At 39.2% G+C, this 17,211-nt stretch overlaps 1 protein-coding gene across 4 annotated transcripts in view; it reads right to left on the minus strand.

Annotated features, from left to right (window-relative positions):
* The window catches only part of SLC17A1 (solute carrier family 17 member 1), a 49,355-nt gene extending 43,229 nt beyond the window's left edge, over window positions 1-6,126 (minus strand). Inside the window, exons 1-3 of one of the 4 annotated variants that reach the window (XM_070244153.1) lie at window positions 5,999-6,081; window positions 4,368-4,450; window positions 3,082-3,164 (exon numbers count right to left, since the gene is read on the minus strand). In XM_070244153.1, coding sequence (XP_070100254.1) covers window positions 3,082-3,103 — 22 coding nt within the window. In that variant the 5' untranslated portion in view covers window positions 3,104-3,164; window positions 4,368-4,450; window positions 5,999-6,081. Of the gene's footprint in view, window positions 1-3,081; window positions 3,165-4,367; window positions 4,451-5,998 lie in introns of all 4 variants that reach the window. The other 3 variants (XM_070244154.1, XM_014734226.3, XM_070244152.1) reach the window with 3 other exon arrangements.
* Between the last annotated feature and the right edge of the window lie 11,085 nt (window positions 6,127-17,211).

Genomic DNA, 17,211 nt, shown 5'->3' on the forward strand with positions numbered 1-17,211 from the left:
AGCCTCTTATTTCCATTAGCATAAGCAGGTTCCATCCTTTTCCTTTTCCCCTTTCAAGTTATTGTTGTCACAAATTATTCTTTTTTATGTTGTGAGCTTGTGGCTGACTTGAAGTGTTCATAGTCATTTTTGATGCTTTCCTTCCTGTTGTCCTTTATGTTATAATTGTTTTCTAACCTGTTCTGATAGAGAGCTGCAATTTTCTGATTTTGTCTATTTATCTCCTTGCTCAAAGCTTTGTAAACTGTTGCATTTTTTGTTTCAGGTAGGAGGGCTTCCTTCATCATTTCTTGTAAGGTAGGTCTAGTGGTCATGAACTCTCTCAGCTTTTGTTTATCTGGGAAAGCTTATATTTCTCTGTCACATCTGAAGGATAATTTTGCTGGATAGAGTGTTCTTGACTGAAAGTTTTTGTCTTTCAGTATTTTGAGTGTATCATTCCACTCTCCTAGCCAGTAACGTTTCTGCTGAGAAATTCACTGAAAACCTGATAGGCACTCCCTTCTAGGTTATTTTCTTCTGCTTTGCTGCCCTTAATATTTTTTCTTTGTCATTGACTTTTGCCAATTTTACTATTGTATGCCTTGGAGATGGTCATTTTGCATTGATATAATTAGGAGTTCTATTGGCTTCATGTACTTGTAATTCTGGTTCCTTTCCCAGGTTTGGGAAGTTCTCAGCTATTAATTCTTCAAACAAGCTCTCTGCTCCTTTCTTCCTCTCTTCTCCCTCTGGAATACCTATAATCCTTATGTTGCTTTTCCTAGTTGAGTCAGATATTTATTGAAGAATTTCTTCATTTTTTTAAAAATCTTAGTTCTGTCTCCTCCTCCACTTGAAGCATTTCTATATTTATATCCTCTACATCATTAATTCTGTCCTCCATAATGTCAGCTTTATTTTTTATGGTTTCTAGATTATTTGTTATCTCAATTATAGCCTTCATCTCCAGAATTTCTATTTGGCTTTTTTTTTTTTTTTTTTTTTTTTTTTTTGAGTTTCAATCTCCTTGGGGAGGCATTCCTTCTGCTTATTAATTTTATTTACTCAGCTCATGGAACTGTCTTTCTGAGTTTTCTTATAACTCACTGAGTTTCTTTATCATAAGTATTTTGAATTCTCTGTCATTTAGCTTGTAAATTACTGTGACTTCAGGATTGGTTTCTGGAGACTTGACATTTTCCTTCTGCTCTGAAGTGTTACTGTGGTTCTTCTTGGTGTTTGATGACTTGATCCTTTGCCAGTGCATTTCTGGTAGTATCAGGTCACAGATTCTACCTGCCACTACTTGGGGGCAGGGGGGAGCAGGAGCTGTGTTTTCTGAACCCACCCTGTCTGCTGGAAGTTGTGCCGGTAGGAAGCTCTGCATTTATGTGCTGGCCACAGCTGCTTAGAGGGTCATGTACACATGTGCAAGCAGGGCCTCTGTTCTCTGCTGGCAGGTCACTCTCATGCAGGTGGGACTGCTGCACTTGGCAGGGGATCAGTTGAGCTGTTACCCCAGGCAGGATGAGAGGAGCACTGTCTTTCATGAGCTGGCTGTCTCTGCACTCCTGGGTGATTTGGCTGATCTGCTGCATTTGGTGGGCAGAGCTCCTTCACTGGGCCTGAGCTGCACCCACTCAGTGGGGAGTGTTCCCACTAGTGGGGCTGTTGTGGCACAGTGGGCACTGCTGTGGGCCAGGCTACGATGCTGAAAGCATTCACACATAGGCTAGGCTGCCCTAGCCTCCTCTTACAGATATGCTGGCCACTGCATAAGGACCCATGATCTGTATTGCTGTTGCTGGGGCTGGGGAGAGGTCTGCTCACCTACTTCCACTGCTTCCTGGGGATCTCCAGTCCACCCCCCTTCAGATATATGGCTGCATGGATCTCTCAGACATCCTGCTGTGCTGTACAGGGAATCCTCTGTTGGTTAGTGAATGTTTGTTTAGTTGCAACTTAGTGGAGAGAGACAAACAGGACAACTCACTCTGCCATGATGCTGATGTCATTTCTTGGATTTTTCTTGAGGAGCGGGGACAATCCTTGTGATTCTTGGCTCCACCCTTGGGGGTCTTTGCTCTTTCCTCTGCACTTTGGTTCCAACCAAGTTTCAGTAGAAGTCATCTTAAAATGCTGCTTATCATACATTCATAGTTAACTAAGAATTTTCATTGTGAATGAAGCTTAATTTTATAAAGATATTTTTCCATATCTATTGAGATGATCATAGAATTTACATTTTTTAGTTAATTTATGTTGAATGACATTTATATATTTTCTAATATGAAACTACTCTGTCATTCCTAGGTTGAACCTGACTTAGTTTAGATGATTTTTTAAAATGTTTTTTATAAATTCTTAAATTTGTTTTTCTAATATTTTATTTCAGATTTTGATCTTTTTTATTGTACTGTTAATTTTGCTTTATATGTTTGAGGCAATGTTATTAGTGCATAAATATGTTTTATTATTTATAATAATCAATAATAATCCTATTGAATTAATTTTATATCATTATAAAACATTCTTGCAGAATTGTTTTGAAGTAATGAAAGATTTTAAACAAATAAGATCCTTATCAATCAGTGATTAGTTAAATAAATTATAATGTATTTATACCAAATTCATATAATCTTCAACATATATAGTTAGTTATATAGTTAGTTCAACATATTAGTTAAATAAATTATAATGTATTTATACCAAATTCGTATAATCTGCAACAATCTTCAGATATACCATTAAATGAAAAAAAAAGTATTAGTGCCTGGAAAATTAGCTTTCTGGACTGATCTCCCTTTGTAAACAAATAAGAATATTTTACATTTAAAATAGAACATTTCATTAAAAGCAGAGATCATCTGGCAGGAAAGATGAAATAAATATTCAGGCCAAGGGTTTAGTGAAGATAGAGTTCTCAAGGCATAAAATGATCACTGAAGGCAGATTTTTCAGTGAAGACATTTGACCTCGGGGTTTGCTTGTTTGTTTTGCCTCAGAGGGCACAGAAGCAACAGGAGTTAAATACCAAGCCCCTGGCAATAGAAGGGTCTAGAGACTCTCTCCATAAATGCTTAGATTCCAAAGACTTACTGGGTCTGTGAAGCATGAACATACTGTCCCCCAATCTTCCCAGGGAGATTGCCAAAAACTTTAGCTCTATGTGAACCTTGGAGCTGAACAGAAGGAAGAAAACAATACCTCTGAGAAATGTAATTATTAGCCAGCCCTTCCTTTGACTTTCAGCCTAAACTCACTGTCCTTGAGTCATCTGAAAAACATCTCAAATCACACACACACACACACACTGAGGATGGCTTGCTATAAGCTTTCTAAACATAATCCTCAAAAGCAAAAGGGAAGTGTATAGACCAAGAAAGCTAACATAAACATAAGGAGAATCCCTGGAGGAGATTAAAAAAAGCCTCTAGAGGACAAAGAGGGAGCAATCCTCTCAAGGTGTGAAGGAGGGCTTGTTGTGGTGGTCAGTTAAGGGTGCCCTTTTGAGTTTTGTTCACTGTTCTCCTAAACATTGCTCCAGGAAGAACGTGAATTACTTCTAAATAAGGCTTGAGTTAAAAAGGAGACCATGAGGGGAATTCTAAAGTGCTTGAGACTGAGTAGCAGCAAGATATTGTGCATGTCAAACCCAAAGAAGCCTAAAGGAAGCATAAGGGCAGATCAGTGACATAGAGATATATATCATTTTATATGGTTATATGTTTTATGTGTTCATATATAAATTTGAACATAGATGAAATAGACAACATAAATATATCAAAATAATCAAATATCAAAATTGATGCAAGAAAAAAATATAAAATTTAATAGACAACTAATCTTTATATAAAGTGAAAAAGTATATAATCCATTGCCCTCCCCTCTTCTGAGATTTTGTCCCCCATGACATGGACATAACTTTAAACCAATAGTGATAATTTCTTATTGTCCTTCTCCTGTCCTGCTCAAGATAAACAGTTTCTCTAAAAAAAGTTCAGTAAATATCCAACTGTTGATGCCCACGGGTGCAATGACTCAACAACATTCATCCTGCCTCACTTCCATCCACAGATCTGTCTCCTTCTCCTTGAGATGGAACCAAAATAGTGCACCTCTTTCTGATATTCTCTACCAAGTGATAAACTAACAAGTGTACGAGAATCAAAATAACTTAAAGTGTTAACACCTGGGGTACACAGATTCTTTTTATTTAGGGTTTTTCTAATGGAAAACCATAGCAGGACTGGTTTTTTCACTTTCTTCCCTGCACGTTTCTAAGATGCCTTATATATCTTTATGAAAAAATCCTTTCACCTGGAATCTATGGTGTCCTAGTTAAGAAGGAAAAAGCTTATGTAATGAGACAAAATAATTTCTACCTTTCCTGGGAGGGAACTTGTTATCCATTTACATAGGGGTTCCAGTTGCTTCTCTTCTTGCTGAAAGGTTTGGTTTATATCTACTGTAAGTGCAAAACATATTGATGTCAGGATAACACAGGTAGGAATTGACCCCAAACCACCCAGCACTCCTCTCTGATTTAAAACATGCATCAAAGGGAAATGAGCTCCATCACACCAGTACCCATTTGACTCTAGCATGCACCTCCTCTGACTTTTCACTTTTATGATTTTTTGATTGATTAAAAATATAGAGAAAACTATAGAAAACAAACAAAAACCTCTGCCAACCTATAATTCTATATTTAGTGAAAATATCCCTCAAAAGTGAAGGAGAAATAAAGACTATCAAAAAAACAAAAACAAAGGGAATTTATTGCTGGTAGACCAGCCCTGCAATGAATGTTAAAAGTTTTTCAGGTAGGAGGAGATTGCTAAACATCAGAAACTCGGATGGACAAAAAGAAAGGAAGAATGTCAGAAAAGGAATAAATAAAAGTAAATTAAATTCTTTTATTTTCCTTATATCTTAATAGATCCAAAAAATAACTATCTGATTATTAATATTGCTGTTATGAGGATAGGCAGATCATTCTCCACCCCCCGACTTCCCTGGACAGAGTAGCTACTGTGGCCAGGTTGACATTTGCTGGTGGGAAGCTCAGCAAAGTGAGTGAAAGGACGAAGCGGTCTCATTTCAGGCAGCCCTTTTCAGTAGGAGCCCAGCACCAACATGCGCTGGTCATGCCCTGGTCTACATCTTGAGATTTGACCACATCAGCTTATATGACACCAGATGCTCGAAAGACACCTAAAATCCCTCAGATCGGATTTGCAAAGTATTTTTAAATGAGCAGTTTGTCAACTACCATTATCACACACTGGAACATCTTCCGGGGCTGCTGTTTATTTCAATACACACGTACACAATGACACCACACACATACTACACAGCTTCACACATACACACAGCATAAATACACACCATAAACCCTCCTCGTGCTTGCTACACATACACTTCACTCACATACACAAACACATCACAACACTACACACAAAACATACACACTCCACACATATACACACAGCACTTATAGTACAAACACATACCACAAACTCCTTTCATGCTCACCACATAAAACCTTCCATACACACATACAAACCATACATACAAAGACATCTCAACACTGCACAAACACATATATGTGAACTACACACACCATACACACAGACCACACACATACAAGCCACACATTCACACACCACACCACATACATTACAAACATACTTATACATACCCTCTACCACACACACCCCAGACACACCACATCACTGACAGATACACAAGCATCATATACCACAAAACACACACTTCTCCTTCCTTGTCTATTCACACAACTGTCCATCTCACACTTATCCCTAGAAATATGTTCTTTTTTCTTCCTCTTACGAAAAAGCTGTGAAAATAGATATTTTTTCCCAAACATTTCCCCAGATTGCTAAATATTTTTGATAGGATCTCTAACAGAGCAGGCCCCTTTCTCACCCTCTGGAGAAGTAATTGATTGCTAATTTCATATAATGAATAAGTGCATAGGAGTAAGACTAACCTGATTCAGGATGGAAAAGCAATTCTTTTCCTGTGAAGACTTTTCTCTCGAATTTAAAAGATACTGAATTTCTAGATTTACTGACTTTAGCCCTGTAAATCCTTTACCATATCCTTCATCCTCACTATGACGAAGCTAAATGTTTAATTTTTAACTTCACTTCCATCCTTGCCTTAATCTTAAGAGAAATGTGAGTCTTAAAATTGTCCAGTGAACTAGAAACCTCCAGGAAATCTGCCAGTAATTTCATGACCACAGTAGACACTTAGTATCTTTCCTTGCCAGGACGTAGACCCTGTCTGCTCCATAAGTGCTCCCAGGATTTTTTTTATTGAGGGTGGCTCTGGGTACAGAGTATTATTCTGACAGGAATGCTATGGTTTTCTAAATGCTCTATTGTTTTTTTTCCCTCTTCCTTTCTCCTTCCCTCCCTCCTTCCCTCTCTCCTTTCCTTCCTTCCATCCTTCCTTCCTTCCTCCCTTCTTCCCTTCCTTCCTTCTTTTCTTCTGTCTTTTCTTTCTTCCCTCCTTCTCCTTCTCTCTACTCCTCCCCTCTTCTTCTCTTCCCTTCCTTTCCTTCCTCTTCTCTTCCCTTCTCTTCTCTTTTCTTCTCTTCTCTTTTCTATTCTTCTCTTGTCTCTCTCTTGAAAAAGTCACACCTGTCTGACATTTAAGCTACTTAGAGAGAGACACATTTTATTTAGACGTGTCCTCCAGAGGCTGTGGCTTCCCTCATGGCTTCTCCAGCAATGACTGTAAGTTCTCCGGGTTCAGAAATACCTGGGAGCATTTTACCTTAGAACTCTTTGAAGGCAATTTACTGATCAGATAGGAACATCTAAGCCCTTAAATGAGTGATTTTGCACTATAGATAGTTTGTCACATACTTGAGCTTTTTAATTTCATTTTTATTATGCTTTTAAAGTGCCTAATAAATGTTGGGCACATAGCAGATGCTGTACAAATTGAACCAGTTATTTTCTCTCTAAAGAAATGTTAAAAACCTTTAATCTGTTGTCCAAGAGGCTTTGATGTTCTTTTATATTCAGTTGGATTTTTTTCTTCTTTAGAAGTCCGGATTCTGCTGATCCTCTTCTGGTTGTTTCTGGATGTTTGTCCTCTTTGTCCAGTTTGGCACCAAGGCTGGCAATTTCTGGCATTTTCTGGTGCAAGGGCCGATTAGTGATTGAAAGCACCAGGTCAGCAGTTGTTTAATGTCCATGTTTTAAATAAACAACGTCCCCATCTGGTGTCAATGTCCCAGGTTCTGGGTACTGATTACCCAGGAGAGAACCATCTTTCTGTTTGCTGGTGTCAGGGCTCTATGTTTCTCTGTAATACTCTCTGAAATCACTTCTGGATTCTGTGTTTTCCTTATTGAGTTTTTAAATTTAACATTTTATTATGGAAATTTTCAAACATATAAAAAATGTTAAAGAGTCTAATATAACCATGTACTCATTAACCAGCTTTGACAATTTTCAATATTTGGCCATTTGAGTTTCCATGTACCCAATGGTTTTTTTCTGTAGTATTTTAAAGTAAATCTCAGATGTTATATAATTTCTTCTATAAAAAGTACAGCATGGATATATAATTCATTAGGACTTTTAAAAGCATAACAAGCATGCCATCAGCACATCTTATAAACAAAAAATAATCCCTAATATCATCTAATAACCAGTCATTATGAAAATTTTCCCACTTGGTCAAAGTTATCCTTTTACACTTGATTTATTTAAGTGAAGATTGAAACAAGATTCATATTTGGCAATGAATTGTTATGATTCTCATGTCTCTAATTTCATAACAATTCCTTTCTTCATTTTATATTTACTATTACTAAACAACAACAACAACAAAACAGGGTCATTTGTAGAGTGGCTCTCATAATTGATTTGGCTAATTGCTTCTTTTTAGCGTCATTTGATGTGTTTCTTTATTCCCTTTTATCCTGAAATCTTCTAGGTATATAGAGAGGCTTGGTTAGATTCAGGACAAAAATACTACCCAGGGGTACTGGATACTTTCCTGATAGCAGGTTGTCTCACTTTTATTGAGGTAAGATTGGTCAGTGGATTCAGATATTCTCGGCTTGCCTCATCCACTAATAAAGTTCTCATCAGCCTTTCACTTACAGCTTTTATCAGTTGTTAGCAAATGTTGCCTAGACTCATTATATCATTAGAAGTTGCAAAATGGTGATTTCCTAATTCTATTATGCCTTCTTCAATTATGAGATGTAATTTTCTACAAAATAGGAAATTTACCTAGTCAAATATGTGGTTACCCTGAAATACAGATTAAATAGAAAAGTTAGGATAAATATTTTATAAAATTTCAGAGTAGTAGAGTAATTCAGTGCCTTAGCAGAGATGACTAAGTAAAGTTATGACCTCATGGATTTTATTTCATGCATTTCAATCTGTTGTAGTCTTTATCCTTTTTTGGTGCTCAAATTACTTCCTCTTTGGCCAGTGGGAGTTCCTTGAAGCTGGCTCCTATGTCATTATGATATGACTCTAGTGGTCTTGGATGGCTTTCTTATTTTTTAGTTCACACAAAACATTTTCAGGCTTCTAGTGCATATTTCCAGTTCCTGGAACTGGACTTTCTTAAGAAGTGCTGGTTCTTTTCAGTAGAAAATAACATTTAGAGGCCACCTTCTTGGCATTGGGGTGCTCCTTGCTGCTGGGTTTCCTTGCTCCTAGTCACTTTTCAGTGAAAGAGCTTGAAAAAAGTATTTTTTTAAGAAAAATCATTATAAATTCGGTCTGATATTTCTAATTCAATTTTAATGTTAGAGTGATTTTTAAAAGTTCTTTGATTTTATACTCTAACGTTTTTCTCTTATGTTGAACATCTTGGTTTCTAACGAATATAATTATCTTTTGCTTTATTATATCTATATTAATGTCAAAATAATGCTAATGTTGTTACCAAAATAAATTTAGTGCCTCTCCTAGAAGCAGCCTTGAAATGAAGATTTCTAGGGACCGGCCTGGTGGTACAGCAGTTAAGTTTGCACGTTCTGCTTCGGTGACCCAGGGTCCGCCGGTTCGGATCTCGGGTGCAGACATGGCACCACTCATCAAGCCATGCTGTGGCAGGCGTCCCACATATAAAGTAGAGGAAGACAGGCACGGATGTTAGCTCAGAGCCAGCCTTCCTCAGCAAAAAGAGAAGGATTGACAGCAGATGTTAGGTCAGGGCTGATCTTCCTCAACAACAAAAGAAAGAGATTTCTGTAAAAGTGATTTAATAGTGTTATCAGCAAAGCAAAACAATAAAAACAGTAGTGAAATGGGGAAGTGGGCAGGGAAAGGAGGGAGACCAAACAAGAGTGTAGTCTGGAGGAAAGTAATTTGGGGTTAATCCTGCAAGGAAGCATTGGGATTAGCGTAGGCTATACCTCAGAGTTATCCTAACCAAAGCTAAAGAAGTTGGAGTATTTGTGCCCCAGCATCTATTGATCACTGGCTGAGGGCTCCCTCAGAGAGACCCTGCTTCCCAGGCACATCTATCTTTCAGTGAATGCAGGTAAAGTAGGTTCCAGCAGCCCAAGAGCAGCCCTCAGACCAAATGATGGGTGTGCTGATTGTTGCCAGTGGAAGCACAAGGGGAACTTGTGTGCACCAAAAAATAAAGGATCCCAGCAGATGTAAGCAGATCATTGACAGCTTCTGTTACTTTTTACACTGCTTAGTTCCATTCTTTCTGCACATTAAGTTCACAGCACGGATTCTTCAGAAGGAGAAGAGTAGAGTTAAGTGAAACATTTACATTCCTGCTGCTGTAGTCAGTTCCAAGGACTTAATTCATATTCATGATCTCTCTTCTTCCATCCATTCCAGGTCTCCTTCTCCCTTGCCAGTATTTCTGCCAGTTTGAGTTGCCTGCAGAAGGGGGTGACTCGATCATTTATCTCTTGGGCATGAGGTCATACCTTTGTCTGGATGTGGTTGTTGTAATGGGTAACGCTCATTACATTAATGTGGTTGTCCTTAGTGGGGCACTTAAGAACATGCTGTCAGATCTACAGCATTGGCATGTTGCAGCATGTGAAATGACCATTGGATCTTGTAACAAGTGCCCATTTGCTGTCAAATGAGTCCCTTGGTCTGAGGCAATGTCATGCACGTCTGATGTCCATAACTCAGACACTCCAAGTACTCAGAGTGTGGTGCTGTTTGAGGCACTGTGGGCAAGGAAGGCAGACCCAATTCCAGAAAATTGCTACCCTTTTCCGGAAGGAAAAGGTAGTATATAATAAATTTGCCAACAAATAGCTGGTTGGTCTTCCTGAAGGATGGTGCTACATAGAACATTAAGGATGAGCCCCTACTGCTGATAGTTTGGACATTCTGCAGTGACTATAGCTAGTTTAGCTTTGGGCAGAAGGAGCTCAGAATTTGGTACCTATTCTTGGCCTCCTCCACTGCCTACCAAGGCTAATCTTTTCAGCAGCCCATTAGCAAGCACAAGGGTGGTCAAGGATAGAGGGTAGCTGATGTCATTGACTGAGTCATCCTGTTCCTCTGATTATTTAATGCCTCTTCTGCAGAGGATGGTCCCTGGTGCAAAGTACTGTGTGATACAAAGCTCCTCAAACACAATTCCATCCACACACCTCTTCTCCAGATTTCTTTGTCATTGATCTCTGTGTATTGCTCCTCCAACCAGTGATGAACCATTTACCACTCCCCTAGAGTTTGGATTTATCCTAGATTCAGGCCATTTCTCTCTTTACTCAAAGTTGGAGAGACAAATTGCATCAAATAAGTGTATGCTCATTGGGAAGAGTTTCTCTTACTCGTCCTTTCAAGGTCACTCCCTGAGTACAGGTGTAGTGCAGCAGCTGTACACTTTTGGCTTACACCAATATATTGAGCCAACATATCTGTGAACCAAGCCTCAGTATTTTCTTCCTCCCTTGGTGGACCATAGATCACCCCCTGTCAAGCATTGATGCAACAATGGTAAGTGTTGGGCCATCTGATCCTGAAATGTTTGTGTGCTTTCTGAATCTGCTCAAGCCAGATTCCAGATGAACTACTTCCATTGTAAAATGGATTGCTTCTGAGCCTGCTTGAACTCATATGACTTGAAGAAAGCATCTAGCTCTCGTTTCAGAGTAACTTGATCTCATCATCAGATGTTCCACGTTATCAGTAGCATGTCAGGAGCTGCTTTTTGAATGGAATATAGCGCTTTGCTTCAGATGTCATGACCTAGCTCCAGAATGTCTGGGATCTGAGCTATGAATCTCCTCTTGGAAATTGATGGAGCCTCTACATAGCACCATGGGATCTGCTGGGCCATATGACCCGTGCAGCAAGACTGCTTGTGCCACAGCTAGTTCTTCTGTAAGCCCTTTATTTTTATGGACCCCACTCAAAACTGGCATCCTTCCTGAGTCACCTGATAAATTGGACATTATTATATTCCTGAGTATGGTATATGTTGCCTCCAAAACCTGATGAGTTTTATGCCTTTTTTTCTACCAAACTTTGTATGGTTATTTCTTAGTGGTAGGGGTTTCAAGATAAAATAACTTGTCCTTTGACTTGGAGAGAATGTCCTGGCGTATTCCAGATGCCTGGATTCCTGAAAGCTTCACTTATGTGTCAAGTCATTGATACTTTGTAGACTTCCTCTCTCTTCCTTTGGAGTGTGCCTATCTTTACAGGGCATCCAGAATCCTTGCAACTTCTTACCATTCAGGTACTCTCAATATGATTTCATATGTATAGTGGATTAATATGATGTTTTAGATAACCAAGCCCCCTTAAGATGACACTCTGAAAGAGGCTGGTAAGTTAATGTAGTCCTTGGTAAGACTATGAATGCGTACTGTCGTCTATCCAAAGTTAACGCAAATTGCTTCTGATCCTCCTTTCTGATGGCTGTTCCAAAGAACACATTCACCAAATCAATACCTAAACATCAAGTAACAGAGCCTGTGTTCATCTGTTCTATTGAAGATATGCCATCTGGCACAGTATATGCAATTGAGGCTACCATAGGATTAAGTCTATTGTAGTCCTCCATCATCTGTTACAACCTGTTCTTGCTGGGGCACAGTGATGAATTGAATGGGAATATGATAGAGACATTATTCTCTGCCATTCTATCTAGGATGCAGTGTTGCTTCTGAATTACTAATTTGGCAGGAGTGGACCATTTCAGAAGTTCCCTTTTAAGTTCACATGATATTAAATCCTGAGTCAAAGCATTGTATCCCCATATTGACAAAGTCTCCCTTATCCAGCCTTACGTTCCACCCCTCAAGACCCTAGTCCTTTATTCCAGGCATGCTCTCCTTGTTCCAGCCATGTCGTTGGGGAACAATCCCTTCCTTCCCTTAGTAGGACCAGTACTATGCTAGTTAGGCCATAGTAAGACCTGACATAGTTTTTTGGCCAGTATTAGTTTAATTATTTGTCCGGTATTAGAGGAAGTGAGGATAGACCTTGACTAAGCAAATATTTTCTTGCAAGGCATTTGTAACAACTGTGCTTTCTATACAGTCTTCAGACAAAAGGAGGCTGCTGTCCACCAACACCCGGTATCTGTGACTCCTGCAGGATAAATTTCAGGTCTACCCAAGACTTGACGTTAGCAGAAGAGACTTTCCATGCCTTCGAACCCAGCCTTCTTTGTGTTTCTGCTACTCTGATAATCAAACCCTGAGTCTGATCTTCAGACCAAGTCTTCCCTCTTGCTATTGGAGCTCAGGATACGTTTAAATCCTGCCAGGGAAGTTTTCTGACTTTCATACCATCTATGATGTAATTCTGTAGTTTGAGCACCTCAGTGGTACTGAGCAACAAACAGCTAACTTCAAAATTGTTATAATTATCATTTCCCTATATCTATCAGTGCTAACAGTGATGTGGATCAAGGCTGTCCCAGGTAGAGAAGCCCAAGGTGTCCTGGCCTACATGCCGATCTATATGACTCAATACATATCTAAAGTTATACAACCACACAATAACCAGACCCCACCTGCACTGATGCCATTTAATGACTTTTACATCATCTTTCCTTTGTCTAGTAAAAATAAGTCGCGTACCCATGCCTTATAAATTTATCCCTAACCCTCAACACATTGCAGCTCTTCACTGCTCATGGGTCCTGTCCCCATGCCTGCAGCTCTTTACTGCCCGTAGGTCCTGTCTCCATGCTATTCTCTGAATAAAGGAGCACTACTGCTAGACCTTGAGAGTCCAAGAAATCTTTCTTTCGACTCCTTGACTTACCGAGCCCGCATCAGCAGTAGTGACCAAGCCAGTGCATTCCCTTTCACCTGTATCTCATTTCCCATCCCAGTGTTCCACAGAAGAGAGTCTTAGCAATCACAATGTTCCAGTAAGCCAGGGTTACTACCACTGCTCTTACTAACATCAAATGGGTCCCTGTGCCATCTGGGCTGTGAGTGATCCAACTCCAGAAATCTATCCTGAGAGTTTGCATCCTAGGTTCCCTTGTAGAAACAACTGTGTTAAATCAGATTCTTTAGAAGCAGATCCTGAGATGGGAATTCCTGTGATAATGATCTGTTAGACCCATTCCTAGGAAAAACTGGCAGAGAAGAGAAGTAAGATCCAGAAGGGATACCAAGTAAGGTCCAGCTCAATTCTTAGAGAGTTTGGGAGACAATGCAGGTTTTTCCTCAGGGGTGTCCCAAGCTGGAGCAGGGGTGCTGGAGTATTTATATCTCTGTAGCAATAAATTATTTGCTACAAGCCAATTTATGTCCAAGGAGGACATAAATTCCCAGGCAAGTCCATGCTGGCAGGCAAACCAGCTCTTATAGCCTGAGGGCCACCCTTAAGTAAAGGAAAATAGGTGCCAGGTATTGGGAACAAAAGCTCACCAGGAACTGGTATGCAGGAAAATGGTAAAGAGAACTGTCAACCTTAAAAATGAAATAACAAGGTCTTTAGCTAAGCAAAATGAATTTGTTCCAGAATAGCGGAGGAATTGCAATTCGGAACGAGCAAGCTATGGTGAAACATAGGCAAGTCCAAGGAGACAAAGGGAATGTCAGCTTTTATTAGGTTTTAGGAGGAAACTGTGGATGGCTGTGCTGGTTTTTCATTGGCTGCAAGTGGTGGGCAGCTTGTTGTTGCTGGGAAAGAAGGAAATCTTTCTTTCTGCTGAGGTCTGTGATGCAGTGAGTTAGACGTGCGTGAGAGTCCTCCCTTCATGGCACCATTTTGATTTAGGTTCCCTTTGTTCATTTTCACAGAACTGAAAGTGTATACTGCAATTACTGAATGTAATTGAAGACTTCTTATTTTTAATGGGGATTCATCTCTAGATTGATTTCTTTCTGTACTTCTGCATATCTGCACACATTTAGCCAAGGTGGAAGTTGTCTCAGGTTGAACCTAAGCATTTTTGTTGCTAATATTCAGTAAAATATGGATATACCTAGTTTATGGAGGAATCCAATGGGATAGACCTCACCAGGAACCTCTTCATAAGTGACTACAGAACCCCTGGGAGTGAGGAAAAATGCAAAAAAAACCCAAAAAACAAAAATACTTACCTAAAGGCATGATGGAGGTAGGCACATAATATCAATATTGCTGATCCAGAACAATGCTATAGTAAATGGGGAAGAGAAGCAATTAATGGGAGAGTAAAAGTTAGTGAGGTTCAGCCCCTAGGACCTCAGAGAAGAGAGGGACCTGCAGGTAAAAACTAAAGGGGCTTTTCTACCAAAATCTCTTTAAGACATGATGGACAAGGCTGTTATGCTTGGAAACTCATGCAATGAATTGGGAAGGGACATTTGGGAAACACCAGTGCTTCAATTCAGTTTACCAGACATTTATTAAGTGCCTACACTGAGGGCTCAAAGAAGCATGGCCAAGAACGGGTATAGTTAAATTATTGCTAGCTACCCTGGAGTAGCTTCCTGGAATACTTATATCATTCACTGTGCCTACTCACATGTCTAATGGAATATCCAAATAATGAAAAGGAGGGAATCAAATGACCATATTGGAAATAGTTTTAAGTTTCTTGTTGGTTTGACAAAAAATATTGACATTGGAACAATAACACAAAACTCACAATAATAAGTTCCTCATTGGGATTCCCAGAAATATTTGAGCTTTATTGGAGGTTGAAGGCTTAGTAGGAGCAGGCTGTGGCAGGAGTCAGATCAATGCAATTCTTTCTCTCGTAAATGTCAAGCATTTCCCCCCACTTTTACTGCATGTTGGTATTGCAAGTCATTATTTATTGACTATCACCTGAAAGGTTTCACAATGCGTGTCATTATTTATTGAATATCACCTGAAAAGTTCCTATCTTCATAAAATAGCTCAGTAATCTTACCCTTAAACAGCTCACTCCCAGTATCATGTGGATTATCCTATAAAAAATTACACTAAAATTAGTGTATGAAATATGTTGTATTAGAGGCTATGTGTATGCCTGGTAATGAACTGCTTGCACACAAAGTCATGAAGGGAGATCAGAGTATACAGACTTAAGGCAGGGGTACAGAAAAGAAAAACTAGCAGAAACCCATGCTAAGTCAGTGCATCTCTGGTCATATATGTGCTCAAATGGGGAGGTCAGATGCCTGAATCCTTTATAGAGGAAACTGGTCACTTCTGGCCAAATGACCCCAATTGCGGAATTCAGAAATAAGCAAGATGAGCACATACGAAGAGCAGGAGGGAAAGTCTCTCTTGCCCATCATGTTTCCTTTTCACATTAGACATTTTAATAATTAATGCATTTATAATCAAGGTCTTACAGTTGATATAAGTATATGGAGCTTTTAGGTTATAACAGGGAAAACTTATAGGTTTCATTAGCACCAGGTGAATTGTCTTTTCCTTTTACAACATCAAGATCATAGGGAACAAAGAGCGTTCACCAAACAAAAATGTATCTTTGGAAGTCCTTAATCTAGATTAACAAGTGTAGTTAGCAGGCATTTTACAGAGAAAGAAAATGGATTCCCTTTCTTTTTTTATTTTTCTAGCTTTATTGAGATATAATTGGCATATAACATTATGTACATTTAAGGTGTACAACCTATTGATCTGATACACTTATATAATTGCAAAATGATTACCACCAAGTGTTAGCTAACACCTCCATCACGTCACACAATTACCATTTCCTTTTTGTGAGAACATTTAAGATCTACTCTCTTAGGAACAGTAAAGTATATAATACAGTATTATTAACTATTAATCATTATGTTGTACATTAGATCCACAGAACTTATTCAGCTTACAACTGGAAGTTCGTACCCTTTGACCAACATCTCCCCTTTTCCCCGGTCTTCCAGCTCCTGGTAACTACCGTTCTAATCTCTGTTTCTACGACTTCGGCTCTTTAAAATTCCACATCAGTGATATCATACAGTATTTGTCTTTCGCTGTCTGACGTACTTCACTGTTGTGCAAATGACAGGATGTCCTTCCTTATAATGACTGAATAATATTCCACAGGAGATATATATATATAAAACACTTTCTTTATCCACTCATCATTGATGGAAACTTAGGTTGTTTCCATGTGTTGGCTATTGTGAATAGTGCTGCAATGAACACAGGAGTGCAGATATCTCTTTGAGATCCTATTTTCATTTCCTCTGGATATATAAACCCAGAACTGGGATTGCTGGATCATATGGTAGTTCTATTTTAAATTTTTGAGGAATCTCCAAATTGTTTTCCATAGTGATTGCACCAATTTACATTCCCAGCAACAGGGCACAAGGGTTCCCTTTTCTCCACATCCTCACCAACACTTGTTCTTATCCCTTTGACGATGGCTATTCTAACGGGTGTGAGGTGGTACCTCATTGTGGTTTGGTTTTGCATTTCCCAGATTATTAGTGATGTTGAGTACCTTTTCATGTACCTGTTGGCCATTTACATATTTTCTTTTGAAAAATGTCAGTTCAGTTTTTCTTCCCATCTTTTTTTTTTTTTTTTTAAAGATTTTATTTTTCTCCTTTTTCTCCCCAAAGCCCCCCGGTACATAGTTGTATATTTCATTGTGGGTCCTTCTAGTTGTGGCATGTGGGACGCTGCCTCAGCGTGGTCTGATGAGCAGTGCCATGTCCGCGCCCAGGATTCGAACCAATGAAACACTGGGCCACCTGCAGCAGAGCGCGCGAACTTAACCACTCGGCCACGGGGCCAGCCCCTTTTCTTCCCATCTTTTAATCAA

Source organism: Equus caballus, chromosome 20, assembly GCF_041296265.1.
Source record: "Equus caballus isolate H_3958 breed thoroughbred chromosome 20, TB-T2T, whole genome shotgun sequence".
Classification (NCBI taxonomy): domain Eukaryota; kingdom Metazoa; phylum Chordata; class Mammalia; order Perissodactyla; family Equidae; genus Equus; species Equus caballus.